We start from the raw sequence: 17,365 nt of genomic DNA, 5'->3' as shown, positions 1-17,365 counted from the left end.
GTGGCTCAGAGCAGAACTGAGGGGGGCAGTTGTCCTCTGACTCACAGCCTTATAAAATGCACTGTTTGCTTGATGTTTGCAGAGCAATCGGGTACGGGACATGATACTGCCAAGGAGGATGTCTTTGTGTGTGCGCGATGCAAGGAGTGTATCGATGTCAGGCAACAACTCGGCGTTCTTATGGGCCTATATGAGAGCTTGAAGGACAGGGTGGATGCCCTCAAATAAACTAAATTGAGGGGCCCATCAAGCTCTCAGCTGCCCACATCAACGCCAGAGCTTGCACTTGGGCATCGCGTGACACACAGACAACCCCCAAGGCAGAATGCGCTGGTCCCGAAGGAACTAGTAGTTGTTGGTGACTCTATTGTCAGGGAAACGGGGAACATGCTTTGGAAAAAAGATAGGTGGAACAGGACCAGGGTATGTCTGCCGGGGGCAAAGGTTGATGACGTTGTAGAGCGAATATCATCTTTTAAGGGCACAAAAGGTGATATAGTTGTACACGTTGGCACTAATAATATTAAGAGTAGGAGACCGGCAGAATTACTTAACAAGTACAGGTCACTGTTGAACAAAAGCCGAGAATTAGGGTTGAATTTGAAAGTGTCTGCAATTCTGCCCAGACACAATAGGAGGGAGTATATGATGAGAGCCTTGTCGATCAATTCGGCCCTGGAAAGATTGTGCAAGGCTCAAGGGGTAAAATTTTTTTCAGCCTGGACTGTACTTGTTAACAGGAGAGATTGCTTCTACAGGGATGGGATACACTTAAATAGAAAGGGTGCAAGAATATTTGCTGATGCTATCTAGGCAGTGTTAGGTGGGTCGGAAAACTGCTAGCTTGGGGGGAGACAAAGACCAATAGATTGACAGTAGCCACTGGCAGAGGTGAAAGAGATTCTTGCACTGCTTCTATTAGAATGAGCAGAAGCCTGAAAAACAAGATGCATGGTATTTCAGAGACTGCTGGGAGCCATTGCGGTACAAGTAAACACATGGGTTGTGTTAGGGTAGCTAAGAATAGAAACAGGTGCAGGTATACTTGCGTGTACACCAATGCTAGGAGTTTAGTAAATAAATTTGATGAATTTGAGGTATTGCTCAAAACATCGAAGGCAGATATTGTTGGGATATCAGAGACGTGGTGTCACACAGATATAAGGGATGCGGAACTGCAATTTGGGGAGTACAACGTCTACAGAAAGGACAGACAGGATAGGAAGGGGGGAGGTGTTATGCTATTAGTTAAGAAACACATAAAAACCAAGGAAGTGAAGCCAGTCGACATCGCTGGACAGTGCAGTGTGGAGTCAGTTTGGTGTGACATAAACATTGGGAGATCAAAATTGAGAGTAGGAGTGTGCTATAGGCCTAATGACTCTGATGAGTATAATAAGGAACTGTACAGGGAAATAGAGTGGGCCAGTAAATCAGAGTGTCTTATAATGGGAGATTTTAATTTCCCAGATATTGACTGGATTTTGGGGGCTGGTTACTGACACACTAGCAGGGCTTTTGTGGATTTATTGGATGATTGTTTTCTACATCAGCATGTTCGGGAGGCAACTAGAGGGAGTATTACTCTTGATTTGATTATCTGGATGTAGAGCTGCAAAATCTGCAGCTCTACATCCTCATTTCAAGAAGGATGTAGAGCTGCTGGAACGAGTACAGAGAAGGGCAACAAGATTAGTGAATGGAACAAAGGGGTGCTCTTACGAAGAAAGGCTTAAGTTTTGCAAATTACAGTGTCTGGAGACTAGGCACCAGCGAGGTGATCTGATAGAGGTGTATAAAGCCTTGAATGGTTTAAGCATGCTCAATGCTGATGGGATTCTTCCTCTAGCTCAGAAAAATCACCTGAGAGGGCATAAATTCAAATTGAGGAAAGACAGATGTAGGATAGACGTGCGGAAATTTGCCTTTAGCCAGCGGGTGGTTGGTTGGTGGAACAGACTTCCATCCCTTGTGGTGGAGGTGGATAGCCTAAATAAGTTTAAGGCTCAGCTGGACAGGTATTTTGAACGAACAGAGGGGTGAAGTGGAAGTGGTTTATTTTTTTTTTTTTTTTTTGGCTGATGCTGCATAAGCTTGCTTTCTTGCATCAAATGCCTCTACTAATGCTAATGTATTACTTAGTGATTTTTGATTTATTAATTTTTTAAATTCTGATTTTATTTTTGAGAATAATTTCACTCTAATTAATTTTGAACAATCAGGTTAAAATAAGAGAAAATTAATATTTAAAAGCATTTGTACAAAATTTTCATTTTTACAAATTTTCAAAATCTGTGAAGAACCATACTCCAAACAGCTTGCTAAAAACTTACACCAGGGCTTACGCACATTTAGCAAACTCACTCCGGTAAGAATTAGTAGTTCATGTCTTTTAGTCATTGAGCATTCATATAAAAAAATTATGTAAAATTTTTTTCCAGCTATATTGCAATTAGCTAATAACATGGATATTATAGTTGTCCCAACACTTGCATTATATTAAAGTTGCTCTGTAACACAGAACGGAAATTACCATATTTGAGATCATAAGAGGTGTACTATTTTTTTATTAGAAAATGCTGCCCAAAATCCCCCTATCTCATTTGGTTCAAAGGTATGTGAGGCATAAATAATGATATTTACTTACCTCTAACTGTGGCTACAGAAAGTATAGTTTCTTAAGGTAGATTTCTGAAAAGTCTAGCTCTTTTTGTGATCAGGATACATGTAATGGAAATGACAAAAATGATGGTTGCCAAATTAAAGATTTAACTGCGATTCCAGGAGGCCTTAGCTAAATGCAGCCATTGGACATCTTAATTAATAAACCATTTAAAGCACTCGATGTTAGTAACGAATCAAATGGATACAGTCCTGTTCACATCAAATTACAATTTGACACCAACAGAACAAATAAAGCTAAGAATTTCATAAGGGTCCAAATGGTGAAAAATTCATAGGATTTACTGAAACATGAGACAGTTGCCAAATCTTTTAAGAAATCTGGATCTGCAATACCCTCGATGACAATGAAGATGATGCACTCTTTGAAGAAAGTGAAAGTTCACATCATAACATCAGTATTCATAAATGTGACACTAATTCCTAAGGAATTGTGGAACTAAGGAAACGTGACACTTCCTTCCAGCATTCTAAAATAAGCAAGGACGTGTTTCGGAACTGACATTTTGTATAAGCACCTGTGAATTTGTTTCCAGTATACATAATAAAATTCACTCCTCCCCCAAATGCCTTCTAAAACTTGAGTGCATCTTATCATCAAGAAAATAATATATAAAGAATTCATTTTCTGAAGCTGGATCTGATTAGATGAATGTCTTGGTGAATTAAAATACCTGCAAGACAACATTTCATTAATAATTAATCTGATTCTATACTATGACATACCTTATTGCAAAAAATAAGAACTAAAGAAAGAGGTTATCAGACAAGTAATTAGCCACCACTACATAGCACTCTCTTAGTGGAGACAAAAAACTGAAAATTTGAAAAACACCACAAATAATGTTTAAAAGAAAATACTTATTAATTTCCAAGTTTGGGAATTTATCAATTTATGTCACAAATTATTGGCTGTTATACTTTTATTCTTTTAGAAAAAGAAATACCAAATAATGAACTGGTTCACTTAAGTGGAGAGGTTAAATTTAAAATGTTAAGCTAAAAGGTCAATGTTTTCAAATTAATAAATCTCTTAATTCTTTGAAAGTAAAGATTACTTAAAAGCTATTGGAATCAATGCTGGAACTTAATTGGAAATACAGAAAATATTCTCACATCATTTCTAGAATTTTAAAATTCTTCAGAAATATTTTTAAAACAAAAATTTTCCACAGGCAATAAAAGTGAAAGTTATAATACCTCAGTGATAAGGGCTTGTCATCTTCATCATCAATTTTCTTCTTGCATGTGTTCTTTAAACTTGTATTTTTTCTCTCTGCCTAATTTAAAGCGATGAATATCTTAATAGAGATATCTTATATGTCTCTGATAAATGTCATTATGTTACAGAACAATCACATTTTCAAAGAAGAATAAAATTTCTTTCTTTCTATATTACCAGCAAAGGTATCTATTATTTCTTAATGAAAGGTAAACAACTTACCTGACTTGAAGTTAAGAGATTTTATAGCTGTGAACAAAAGCCAGCTTATGTTATGTTAAGGAAACTAACCATATGTTATAAGCTTGGAAAAAAATTATTTATTTATTTTGAAATATCACCTTCCCTTTTATATTCAAATTTAATTTTTCAGTAGCATAATCAATATCTTATACAGGAGACTTTATTATCTAGGGTCAGATTAACCAAAGTCCCACAGAAGTCTAAGTTGGTGTAAGCTGTATAACAAAAAGAAATATTCAGAATTCATTACAAGTGTTGTGGCGCCTCCGTACCCAGGTGGGAAGAAGCAGCAGTGCGTAGCACATGCTTCTTGATTAGTCTGGGGTTCGAGCCCATCACCACCAAATACGGAGGATGCAGAAAGGTCAGGGAATGACCACTGCATATTCCCGGAGCAATATGGCCTTAGTTGATAATGCTCCTAAAAACCAAATAACAAACAAACATTGTTTGTTACATTCTGTAATGTTCCTGTAGACATGATCCTTGAATTTCTCAGAAACCTCATCTCCACCTTTGCTTTGTGTCTCCTAGTTCATTTTTATTTCTGTATTCCTTTAAGCTTTACTACTGTACAGTTAATCTTAACTTCTTAGGGTTTTTTTTTTTTTTTTTTTATTTTTTTTTAAATTTGAATACATGTGCATCCACCATGTTAAAATGAAAAAATACTGCTCTTTCTATTAAAAGGTGCCAAAGTGTCAACTTGACTATATGGAACAAGGAGACACCACTCTCACAGGCAAGAAAACGGTTTAATATTATAAAGTAACATTCACAGGAATAGTTGATCAAAAGGAAAAGTAAACGCCAATGTTTTCCATTTGTCCTCAAAAAATAATATGAGAGTATTAAATTTTAGGTGAAACCTTCTTCTGCTGTAATATACTTTTATAAATGTCACTACAGTATTTCTGAAAATAAATTTACACCCATCAAACAGGGCAATTTCATGATGTTGCTTTAAACAGTCACTCGTCTAAAACTTTTGTTTTCTTCTCTAGCTTCCAGAAATTATGACAAATACAGCATATATTTCTAATGATGACATTTTTTGGACTACAGTGGATACTGTAAATGTATCTTCTGTTAACCAACCCTTGTCTCATGAGACCTACAGTCTATTTGGACTCCAATAAGTGAACATATGTTAATCATTTGGTATGTTTATTTACAGTTACTACACTAGATGTTTGTTTGTTATTTGGTTTTCAGGAGCATTAGCAACTAAGGCCATATTGCTCCGGGATGTGCGGTGGTCATTCCCTGACCTTTCCGCATCCTCCGTATTTAGTGGTGACGGGCTCGAACCCTACACTAGACCGTCTAAATAACAGCACATTGAAATCAGATCTTTACATACAGTGCAGATGTCTTGCAGTGCCGAAAAAAAGAAAACAGCAAGTCAAGTGATTACATTTTTGTTAAAATTCTCCATTTTGAAAGTGAATTCTGTACTGACACCACAGATAATAGCGCTGTTTTACATTTATTTTAAATTAAAAATCCCTCACTATGGCTCCTGAAGTTAATAAACCTTATACAGAGAAGAAAAGAAGAATAATTAAAAATATTAGAGTTTAGTGACAAAACTTGATATAATAATAGAAAATAGAATGGAAGTAAACAGGAGTTTATTAATGGTAGAATATAACATTGGATTCTCAACACGTTTATGTTTTTTTATGTGCAGTTAATAAAATTGCATTCTTAATCTCTCTATTTAGCCTCAATATTTCTGCATTAAAATCAAATATTGAAAATCAAAATAATGGCATTTTCAATTCCCGAAGGTGCTGTTATTCTAAAAGTCTACTGTATCTCCTTTCAGGGAATAAACTATAGCTACGTACTCGACTCAGCTCATTGTTATTTATATGGGTTTTTCTTTCTTCTTTTTTTTTTTTTTTGAGTTGCTGGTTAAACGAGTTATGTAATCAAATAACCAGTAATCCTGGGTATAACCTCCATGCACAAGCACATGGTGGGTGACCACCAAGGTGTGAACCAATGTAAGCAGGGGTCGAGGTGTGGCACCCACACCACATGGAGGAACTTCGCCCCTCTATGTTACCAGGCAGTACTAGGTGGTAGATGACTCTCATCAACCGGTGCTATACCACCACTTTGCTTATTGGAGGCTTGAAGTAGTGGAACCCATGTTTAGTCTCTAGAGCTAAGTTCCGTCAACTCTTCCCTATCTCTTCAATCATGCAGTATGATTGATGACTTTTGAGGTTATGATGAACGTCGTGGCGAGATCCAATATTCCTTACATTTTCAGGGTACAGCTCTAAAATGGTGTTCGCAGACCGGCCACTAGTTAGTACACCGGACCGAACCTATTGGTAACTCTCCAGGAGGCTTCCGGATATAATCTTGCTACCTCTACTCTGCCAGATAGTGACTGGAGGGAGTCCGAGTAGTGTGTACGCCATTGTCAAGGCCACATTATGTCAAGGATATGGGTATATTCTTACCATGTGTACGCCATACCCGAAAATTTGATTACCTCATACAGCATATCCCACCCACTTTTTCTTACTATTGAATACACCATGAATTGTCAAACTAATACAGCAAGCTTATCTGCAAAAAGATCTAAACCTCCCAAGCACTTCCTAATTCATTTCCCAAATATACGTGGTCTCAATTGTAATCTCAATGATGTCCATTTCCACTTTCAGTCTGCCAAACCCTACGTACTTTTTCTGACAGAATCTCAGTTATTGGTTGATTCAACTACTGCTCATCTCAGATGCCCAAATTATTTGCTGTACGATTCCTTTCGCCTCAAAGATGGTACTTGTGCATATGTCCGTTATGATATTCCCTGTCAGAGACTTGACAATTTGGAATCTCCTCTTTTTGATCTTCTCTGGCTTAAAATCTCTCTACCTCATTGTGTCAAATTCATCTGTTGTCTCTCTACAGTTCTCCCAACTCCACTAATCACTTGGAGCTCTTTGACTTCCTCTCTTTGCAACTTGACTTTCTCCAGTCCAACTTTCCTAACAATGAGGTAATTTTCCTTGGTGATTTTAATGTTCACAACTCCAGCTGGCTTCCGTTTTCTAGTCAAACCGACCCTGCAGGTCGAGATGCTGAGGTTTTTGCAATTACTAATGACCTTGCACAGATTGTTCATTTACCTACAAGAATACCAGACAATCCTAATCATACAGCCAATACGCTTGATCTTTTTCTCACAAACAACCCTTCTAAGTACACGGTTGAAGTGAGAGGTCCTTTATGCACTTCAGATCACAACTTGGTGATTGTCTCTTCTCCAATGGAACCTTTATCTCATGGCTATTCCCAACTTCTTGTTGTTTGGCATAACAAGAATGCAAAATGGGATGACCTGAGAGACTTCTTTTCCTTGGTCTGATTACTGTTTCAAAACTTCTGATGTCAAAGTTTGCTCAGATCGTGTCAGTGAATTTATTCTTGCAGGAATGGAATACTTTATCCCACACTCCACTTTAAAATCTTGTCCTTTATCTAAACCTTGGTTTTCCAATAAATGTGCTAAGGCTGTTCAAGTGAAGAATGTTGCATATCGTAATTGCCTTGTTACTAATTTTTCAGTTTCATTTTCTGCCTACACCAAAGCTCGCAACAATTGAAAAGCAGTTATTAATCAGTCAAAACTAGAGTTTGAACAAGCTAAGAGTAGAAAACTTGCTTCTTGCCCTAATGGTAGCCGAGTATTCTGGTCTCTTGCCAAAGCTATTGGCTGCAACTTTTGCCCATCTCTACTCCCACCACTGTCCAAACCAGATGGTTCTGTTGTCACTTCAGCCAAGGATAAAGCTGACCTGCTAGCATTCCATTTTCCTTTCAGCTCATGTATTAATGATCTTGGTAAAACACCTCCCACCATTCCCAACACGCTCCATTCAATGCCTCCTGTGGTCTTCCGTCAAAAGGATTTTGTGAATCTTGATGCTATGAAAGCTCCAGGTCCCGATGGTATTTCTCCACTTGTTCTCAAAACCTGTGCTACTGAACTTACCCCTATTCTTTGCCGCCTTTTTTCACTTTCTTATTCCAAAGGTGTTTTTCCTTCTGCTTGGAAATTTTTTCATATCCAGCCAGTCCCTAAAAAGGGTGACAAATCTCTCCCATCCAATTATCATCCCATTGCAATTACTTCTACTACTTCTAAAGTAATGAAAAAATCAATTAACCACCAACTCTTAAACTACCTAGAAACCTTCCGTCTGATCAACGAACGCCAGTATGGATTCCGTCAGTGTCGATCCACTGGTGATATTCTGGCTTATGTGGCGCCTCCGTAGCCAGGTGGGAAGGAGCAGCAGTGCGTAGCACATGCTTCTTGATTAGACCGGGGTTCGAGCCCGTCACCACCAAATACGGAGGATGCGGAAAGGTCAGGGAATGACCACCGCATATCCCGGAGCAATATGGCCTTAGTTGCTAATGCTCCTAAATAACAAACAAACAAACAAACAATCTGGCTTATGTTACCCATTTATGGACTAATTCAATGGAAAGGTTCGGTGAAACACAAGTAGTTGCTCTTGACATCTCAAAGGCTTTTCATCGTGTTTGGCATAAAGGTTTTCTAAACAAGCTTCCATCTTATGGTTTGCCAACTGTTTTTAGTAATTGGTTATCCAGTTTTCTCTCTGATCACTCACTGAGGGTGATGGTAGATGGCTCTGTCTTCTAACTTCTCCACTAATGCCGGTGTCCCCGAAGGTTCAGTTCTTTCCCCCCCACTCTTTTCCTCTTGTATATTAATGACCTTCTTCCATTGACTGGAAATCCTATCCATAGTTTTGCCGATGATAGCACATTGCATTCCACTTTCCATTTTGATAAACCTTGTCCTGCTCAATCAGCTTCAACTTCTCGAAAATCTGCTAACAATTCCTTAAATGCAGATCTTCAGGTAATTCTCCAGTGGGGCAAAGACAACTTAGTTGATTTCAACCCTTCTAAAACTCAGTCTTGTCTTATATCTCGCAAAAAGGATTCTTCTGCTCCTATGCTTATCTTTAGTCACACTCCGATTTCTAGGCAAAATGATATATCTCTTTTGGGGACTATCCTGACTTCTAATCTCTCTTGGCACAAGCACATTACAAATATTGCTTCCTCTGCATCTAAAAAACTTGGTTTTCTCTTTCGCTCTCGGCGTTACTTTTCTTCCAAACAGCTGCTCGCTCTGTATAAATCGCAAATCTGCCCAGCCATGGAATATTGTTTCCACATCTGGGGTGGTGCCCCCAAAACCTCTCTCAGGCTTCTTGATTCCATTTAGAAGAGGGCAGTTAGGTTAATTAATGATTCATCTCTAACAGAGTCTCTCCACTCGCTTTCTCATAGACGTACTGTTTCTGCTGCATGCCTCTTCTACAGATACTTCCATGGGCACTGATCTTTTGATTTGGCTTCTATGATTCCCCCTCTCTCTTTCAAAACAGTCCGAACACGTGCCGCCACCAGCCAACATCCATTTACTGTCCAACTTTAAACCCACAGAACCAACTTTTCAACTTCTTCATTTATTCATTCATCTGCCGTTTTCTGGAACAACCTTCCTTCATACGCATTTCCTGAAAATTACAATCTACAGAAGTTCAAGTCCAATGTCAACAAATATCTTCTTTCGTCTTCTCAACCTCCAACCCAAGCACGGTACTAAGTACTATAGGTTCTAATACCTCTCATGTTTGGGGTTCACATAAAAAAAAATAAATAAATAAGTTATTACCAGGGGTTGGATATGAAAAGTTATTTCTTTTTGAAAAGTGAAAATAATGTTACTGCGATGTGTCTTCTGTATCAAACAAAGGTGAAATTTTTGATTAGCACAAGAACTTCAACAACAAAATTGAGGTTGCATGCTCAGGAATGCTCCATTATTTCATTTTTAAAAATTGTTCTTTGATCTTGCTGTAAATATCTCTTTTTTTATATTCCAGAGAAAAAAAAAATTATATATTTAAAAACAATTTTTCTCAAGCCCCTATGCCCCAAACCTTAATGGCAGATGTAAGCTGAGGTATTTGGTAAGCTGGAAGTCATTTTGCTCTGTGGCTGAGTAATTGCTTATCAAAATTGTAGAGTGGGTCACCTTGACTCCGCAACCCAAATTAAAAAAAGAATTCTGCTAAAATATTATATTTATCTTTGTATTAAATAAAAATATTTGTAACGTTAATAAATTCTCAGAAATATAGCATTAGCACTAGTAAAGGCATACAATGCAAGAAAGCAAGCTTATGCAGCATCAGCAAAAAAAAAAAAAAAAATAAATAATTTCCTATTTCTATTCCAAATACCTGTCCAGCTCAGCCTTAATTTTATTTAGGCTATCAACTTCCACAACAAAAGATGGAAGTCTATTCCACCAATCAACTACCAACGGTTAAAGGCAAACTTCTGCACGTCTATCCTGCAACTGTCTTTCCTCAATTTGAATTTATGCCTCTCAGATGATTATTTTGAGCAAGAGGAAGAATCCCATCAGCGCTGAGCATACCAAACAATTCAAGGCTTTATACACCTCAATCAGATCACCTTGCAGGTGCCTAGTTTCCAGACACTGTAATCTGCAAAACATAAGCCTTTCTTCATAGAAGCAACACTTTGCTCCATTCACTAATCTTGTTTCCCTTCTCTGTACTCGTTCCAACAGCTCTACATCCTTCTTAAAATGAGGCTTCCAGACCTGTATACAGTACTCAAGGTGTGGCCTGACCATTGCCTTATACAAGGGGATAATCACCTCCTTATCCCTGCTAGAAAAATTCCTATACAGGCATACCTCAATTAACGAATAGGATGCGTTCCACGAAATTACTTCGTTAAGCGAAACTTCGTTTTCAGAGGTAAAAATACTGTGGCCAGAATAGGGATACGTTCCTACGTAAAGAAAATGAAAAGATTTTTTTCGAACAAAGAAAAGTTTTATTAAATAAACAGTCAACTAATTTCCTTTAGTTTTTCTGGAAACTTATTTGCAGCTTCTCCTATTAATTTTACACTATGAATCCTGGCCCGTTTTTTAAATTTCCCGAACCAACCACGAGAAGCCCCAAAGTTTCTGTAATTTCTTCAGTTTATTTAGATTTCAGGTGATTAAACAAAAATAATGCCTTTTCTTGAATTACCACTTGACTTAAAGGCATATGACGTTGTGACGTATCATTTATCCACAAACTTAACATTTTCTCCATTTTTTCTAAAATTGGACTCCTTAAGTGAGTTAATTTTGCCGCTGTCTGAAAAAATAAAACAGTCAGAGCAGAGTGTTTTATTTTTTCTGATTGACTTGGTATGGTTGTTAAAGTTGATTGCGCTAATCCTAAAGAATGTGCCACGTCGGATTTTCTTTCACTGCTTTCAACACGTTGTACGATATTTAGTTTAGTTTCCAAAGAAATTGCTTTTCTTTGATTCTGACATTTTAACTAAAAAAAATATTTCTATTAAAATTTACAAAATCTACGTTATGTAATGCTATCAAAGAACCTACGTCAATTATTGCAATGCACCAACACTGAAACACACCCTGTACAGTGTAAACAACGATTAATTAGACAAATGATGCCCAAAACTGTTATAATAGACACACCCACAGCCCAGGAGTACGTAATGAGTCGCTGTCAGTCACCAATCGAATGATTGTTGGGCGTTGGCCTTAAATTGGAATATTTTTTATGTTAAATGGGGCTTGAAATTGCGGACTTCGTTATATCGAAGCTTCGTTATCAGAGGTAACGTTAACCGAGGTATGACTGTATATCATTGACAAGACACCATGAGCTACTCTTTTTCTGACTTCCAGAAAAACTCTTTTTGACTTGAGCTTGCAGACCATCTGCACTGCTCAGAAAACTTCATATCTGCCTGCACAGTTACCACTAGGTCCTTTCATTCTCTACCACTGTCAGTGTAGTACCACAGAGTTGATACGTTACTCTGGGGTTACTGCATCCCATATGTAGTACGTTACAATTTTCAATGTTAAACTTCATTTGCCACCTCTCAGCCCATCTGCTCAACTTTTCTAGATCCTGTTGCAGCAGTGTACTGTCATTAGTGTCCTTAACAACCCTGCCAACCTTTGTATCTTCTGCAAACTTGGACATTAAGCCTGATATACCATCATTAACCCCGGGGGCTCACATCTGGTGAGTATGGGCTTGGCACACCCAGCGTCCTGAGCTGGATATCATCATTCTTCTCTTTCTTGGTGATTCCCTTCTACTTTTAACTCTCTCTCTCTCTCTCTCAGGGTTACTCGGGAACTTTTTTTTTCCCCTGTTGCAGCATAAGCCTCAGGCTTCCTTGCATCATATGGATATTAATAATAATAATCAATATCATTTATAAATACAGAAAACAACAATGGACCCAACACTGAACCCTGAGGGACTCCACTAATAACATTAGTCCACGAAGAGCAATGTCCATTGATTACCACTCTCTGTCTTCTCCCCTTCAACCATTCCTTTATCCACAGCAGCAATTTGACTCCAATTTGTTCAACAGTATCAAAAGCCTTTCTAAGATCCAAATATATGATATCAAAGTTATTCCCTGCATCCCATTCCTTTGTGACCACATCATAGTATCCAATCAAATTGGTCAGACAAGACTTCCCCTTAACAAAACCATGCTGTGTCCGAGCTATAACTGACATCTTGTCTAGATGATCCTGCAGTGCTTCCATTAATTTCCCTGGAACAGAAGTTAAACTAACAGGTCTATAATTACTTGCATCACCCTTTGATCCTCCTTTGTGAACTGGGGTCATATTTGCACATCTCCAGTCCATGGGTACCTCCCCTGAGTCTAAGAAAGCTTTCATCCACCCGAAGTGCCTTTTTATGTTTATCTTCAACAATTTTCCCCCACTTTCCTCTCAGTTATTACAAAATCATCTAGCTCACTGCCAGAGTTTAACTCACCTCTGGCATTCCCCTCCTTGAATAACTTCTCATGGGTGAATGTAGATGCAAAATACTCATTTAGTTTGTTAGCCACCTGAGCAGGATCATTAACATTTGAACCATCAATATACAGTGGACCAATCTGATCCATCCCTTTCCTTCTAGAGTTTACACAGGTGAAGAACTCTTTGCTGTTTTTCTTTGCATCCTTTGCCAAAGATTTCTCATAATCTGCCTTTGCCTGCCTAACCTCCTTTGTGACTTGGTTAGACCAGCTTATATCTATCGTAAGCTTCCGTGTCACATGTCACCCATTAATTTATATGTATCCCATGCATTTTTCTTCTCTGCCACATGTCTCATTAGTTCATCTGACATCCATTTAGGCCTAAACCTCAAACAATATTTCTTAATTGGTATGTAAAGCCTAGTAGCTTCCAAGATAAATTCTTTGAATGCTTCTCATTTTGAATTTGCTGTTGGTAACATCATCAGTTGGTTCCATGATATAGAATTTAAATACTGTCTCAGACCACCATAGTTGCCTTTACAAAAGCAAAAACCCTTCCCTTTATCCCTGATGGTTGTTACCTCTTTGAGTAAATCCCACTTCAGCACACAGTGCTCACTACTACATAGTGGTTCCTTTATCTGCAGATTCTTAATGCATGAAGAATCACTATTGATAATCAGGTCAAGAGTATTACTCCGTCTAGTTGCCTCCCGAACATTCTGATGTAGAAAACAATCATCCAATAAATCCACAAAAGCCTTGCTAGTGTGCGAGTGACCAACCCACAAATTCCAGTCAATATCTGGGAAATTAAAATCCCCCATTATGACTCTCTGATTTGCTGGCCCACTCTTTCCCTGTACAGTTTTTTTATTATACTCATCAGAGTCATTAGGGCTATAACACACTCCTACTCTCAATTTTGATCTCCCAGTGCTTACGTCACACCAAACTGACTCGACACTGCACTGTCCAGCGATGTCAACTGGCTGCACTTCCTTGGATTTTATGTATTTCTAAACTAATAGCATAACCCATCCTCCCTTACTATACACATTGTACTCCCCAAATTCCAGTTCTGCATTCCTTATATCTGTGTGACACCACATCTCTAATATCCCAACAATATCTGCCTTTGATGTTTTGACCAACACCTCAAATTCATCTAATTTATTTACCAAACTCCTAGCATTAGTGTATACGCAAGTATACATGCAACTGTTCCTATTCTTAGCTACCTAACACAACCCAAGTGTTTACTTGTACTGCAATGACTCCCAGCTGTCTCTGAAATACCCTACATCTTGTTTTCCAGGCTGCTGCTCATTCCAATAGAAGCAGTGCAAGAATCACTTTCACCTCTGCCAGCGGCTACTGTTAGTGTAAGCTAGCTCCTAGCTAGCTTAGACTAACAATCCCCCCAAGCTAGCACTTTTCTGACCAACCTAACACTGCCTCGATGGCATCAGCAAATATTATTGCACCCTTTCTATTTAAGTGTATTCCATCCCTGTAGAAGCAGTCTCTCCTGTTAACAAGCACAGTATTTTATATAGAAAAATGAACAAGTCATTCCCTCAATACAGAGATAGCAAATGAATGACATCTTTATTTTATTTGTATTTTTCTTCCACTTGAATTTGGCCCACTAGATCAATGCTGTCCAATCTTTTACTGATGTCCAATCATTATCAGCCATTTTCAATCCACTTCAGGATGAAGGCCTCTCCAACAACTTTCCTTCTGTTTTGTGCAATGGCCATCCATTTACTACCCACAAACTCATGAATTTCATCTATCCATCTCCGCCGTTGTCTTCCAAGTTTTCTTCTACCTCCTCTTGGGTAGCATTCTGTTATTTTCCATCCATCATGTCTTTGAGCTATGTGTCCTACCCAAGACCATTTTAGTTCTTTAGTTTTGATAAGAATGTCCTTTACTTGAGTTTGCTGCCTAATCCATGTGTTTCTCTTCTTATCTAACAGTCTGATTCCCAATATAATTCGTTCCATGACCACAATTTCATCTGCAAATCATAAATGGGTTAGGTACTCTCTATTCATATTAACTCCTTTCTGCAACCAGTCTAATCTTCTGAAAGCTTCCTCAAGCGCAGAAGTAAACAACTTCGGAGATATTTTGTCTCCTTGTCGAACTCCTTTCTCGATTTTAAATTTGCTACTGTCTTTGTCTAGTCTAATAAAGGAGGTAGCGTTCTCATATATTTTCTTCAAAATCATAACATATGGGGTATCTATGCCTTGTCTTTCTAGTGCCGAAACATTTCCTTATGCTATATGGAGTCAAATGCCTTTTCATAATCCACAAATGCCAGGCATAATGGTGTTTTATATTCATTTGCTTTCTCCATTAGCTCTGATATTACGTGAAGGTGATCCACAGTTGAGAATCCTGTCCTCTTTCAGTTGATTCTCTTCAAGTATTCTTTCTAATCTGTTAGTAATGACCCTTATTAACAACTTGCAGATGTGGGATAACAAGCTAATTGGTCTATAATTTCCAATTTATCTCATTTCTTATGCAGCAAAACTATGATTGCATTATTCCACTGCTTAGGCTTCACACCTTTTCTAATGCATTTTGTGAAGAGCCTTGCCAGTTTTTGTGTTATGTCTCTTCCTCCCAATTTTAACAACTCTGCAGTAACTTTATCTTCCCCCGGGGCTTTCTGATTCTTCAATGCCTGTTCTACTTCACCAGGAAGAATATTGGGTATGTTGTATGTGTTGCTAATTTGCAATCCATCTTCCCCACTGCTGGCATCATTCCCTCGCTCCTTGTATAATTCTCTATAGTAGTCTTCTGCTATTTGAACTATGCCTTCTCTGCTATTCATAAGTACACCATTGCTATTCTTCAGTTTCAATATCATTTGTCTTTCTGTATTACTGCTTACGGCTGATGATTTAAATCCTTTATTTTCCCTTAATGCTTGTTCTACTTTTCTTGTGTTAAATCTTCTTATGTCCTCTCTGAGCCTCTTTCTAATTGCTTTGTATAACTCAGTATACTCAATTTTCTCTTTGTCAGTGTTTATCTTGCTCTTCATTTGTCGCATTCGGTTCATCTTAACAAGTATTTCATGACTAATTTTTTTTCTTCTTTGGATTTCTTTTTACCTATAGGTTTCTTGGGCTTTATCGCTTTCAGAAAGTTGTAATATTCCTCGTCGATATCTTGGTCCTGAGCAGTCTGCAGAAGCTCAAACTTGTTCTTAAGTTCCAGTACATACTGATCTTTCTCCTCTTCTGTTATCTCAAAGACATTCATATTATTTACCGAGTCAATTTTTTCCTTTCCTTTCTTACATCTACATCAAGTGGGCATCTTACCATTCTGTGATCACTTCCAACATTTACCTTATTCAGGACGGTAACATCATTCACGATATATTTCTGTTAGTGAGGATGAAGTCGATTTCATTAGTTGTTAATCCATTTGGACTCATGTCCACTTTCTGTTCACCCTTTTATTGAAAAAAAGGGTTCATTACTGACAATCCTTGAGATTCTGCAAATTCAACTAGTCTTTCACCTCTTTTACCAATTCCAAAATTTTCTATAGTTGCCATTTCTGCACTGTTTTGTCATTTTCCAACCTTAGCATTGAAATCCCCCGTAATAACAGTGTAGTGGGTTTTCTGCTCATCTAGAAGACTCAATTTCGGTGTACATTTCTTCAACCTCTTCATCGTCATGGCTCGATGTTGGTGCATATATCATTATAACCATGAGCTTGTACCTCTTAGAAATCTTGAGTATTAGTTTTGACACCCTTGGTGATGTACTTTTGAATTCCAAAATGTTGTTTTTTTATATCTTTATGGACCAGAAACCCAACTCCACCTTGGCTCCTTTCACTGTTTCCATTGGTATACAGCAGATTTCCACTTGATAAACTTAAGTGATTTATTTCTTCTTGTTTTAGCCAAACCGATGATATCCCAATTCACATTTTCTAGTTCCTTTTCCAACTCCTGTCTTCACTGATGAGCGATCTTACGTTGTAACAGGCCAAGTTCAGTTTTCGTTCATGGCAGCCTGGTCGTACCCAGAGATTCTTAGCACCCTCTGTGGACTTAGGGCCATTTGTTTCATCGTGCTGTCATATGCTGGAGGGTTTGGTGTTTTCTTCTTCACGCTGACCAGGTGTCTTGAAGAGAACCACTCTACACGTTCGTTGCCACCTAAGTGACGTAACAGGGCTTACCATTGAGAAGGTGTGCATGAGTGGATTTTAGGGAGGCAGGCC

General features: G+C 38.1%; 1 protein-coding gene across 1 annotated transcript in view; it reads right to left on the bottom strand.

The window, feature by feature from the left end:
• Positions 1-17,365, bottom strand: part of LOC150082804 (DNA topoisomerase I, mitochondrial-like) — a 214,617-nt gene that overhangs the window by 190,330 nt on the left and 6,922 nt on the right. Inside the window, exon 2 of the mRNA XM_090378288.1 lies at positions 3,883-3,962. Within this exon, the coding sequence (XP_090234414.1) occupies positions 3,883-3,962 (80 nt within the window). The remainder of the gene's footprint in view (positions 1-3,882; positions 3,963-17,365) is intronic.

Source organism: Mastigoproctus giganteus, chromosome 7 (genome assembly GCF_048544385.1).
Source record: "Mastigoproctus giganteus isolate SK-2022 chromosome 7, ASM4854438v1, whole genome shotgun sequence".
In the NCBI taxonomy this organism is placed as follows: domain Eukaryota; kingdom Metazoa; phylum Arthropoda; class Arachnida; order Uropygi; family Thelyphonidae; genus Mastigoproctus; species Mastigoproctus giganteus.
This window is presented reverse-complemented; position numbering and strand designations above follow the sequence as displayed.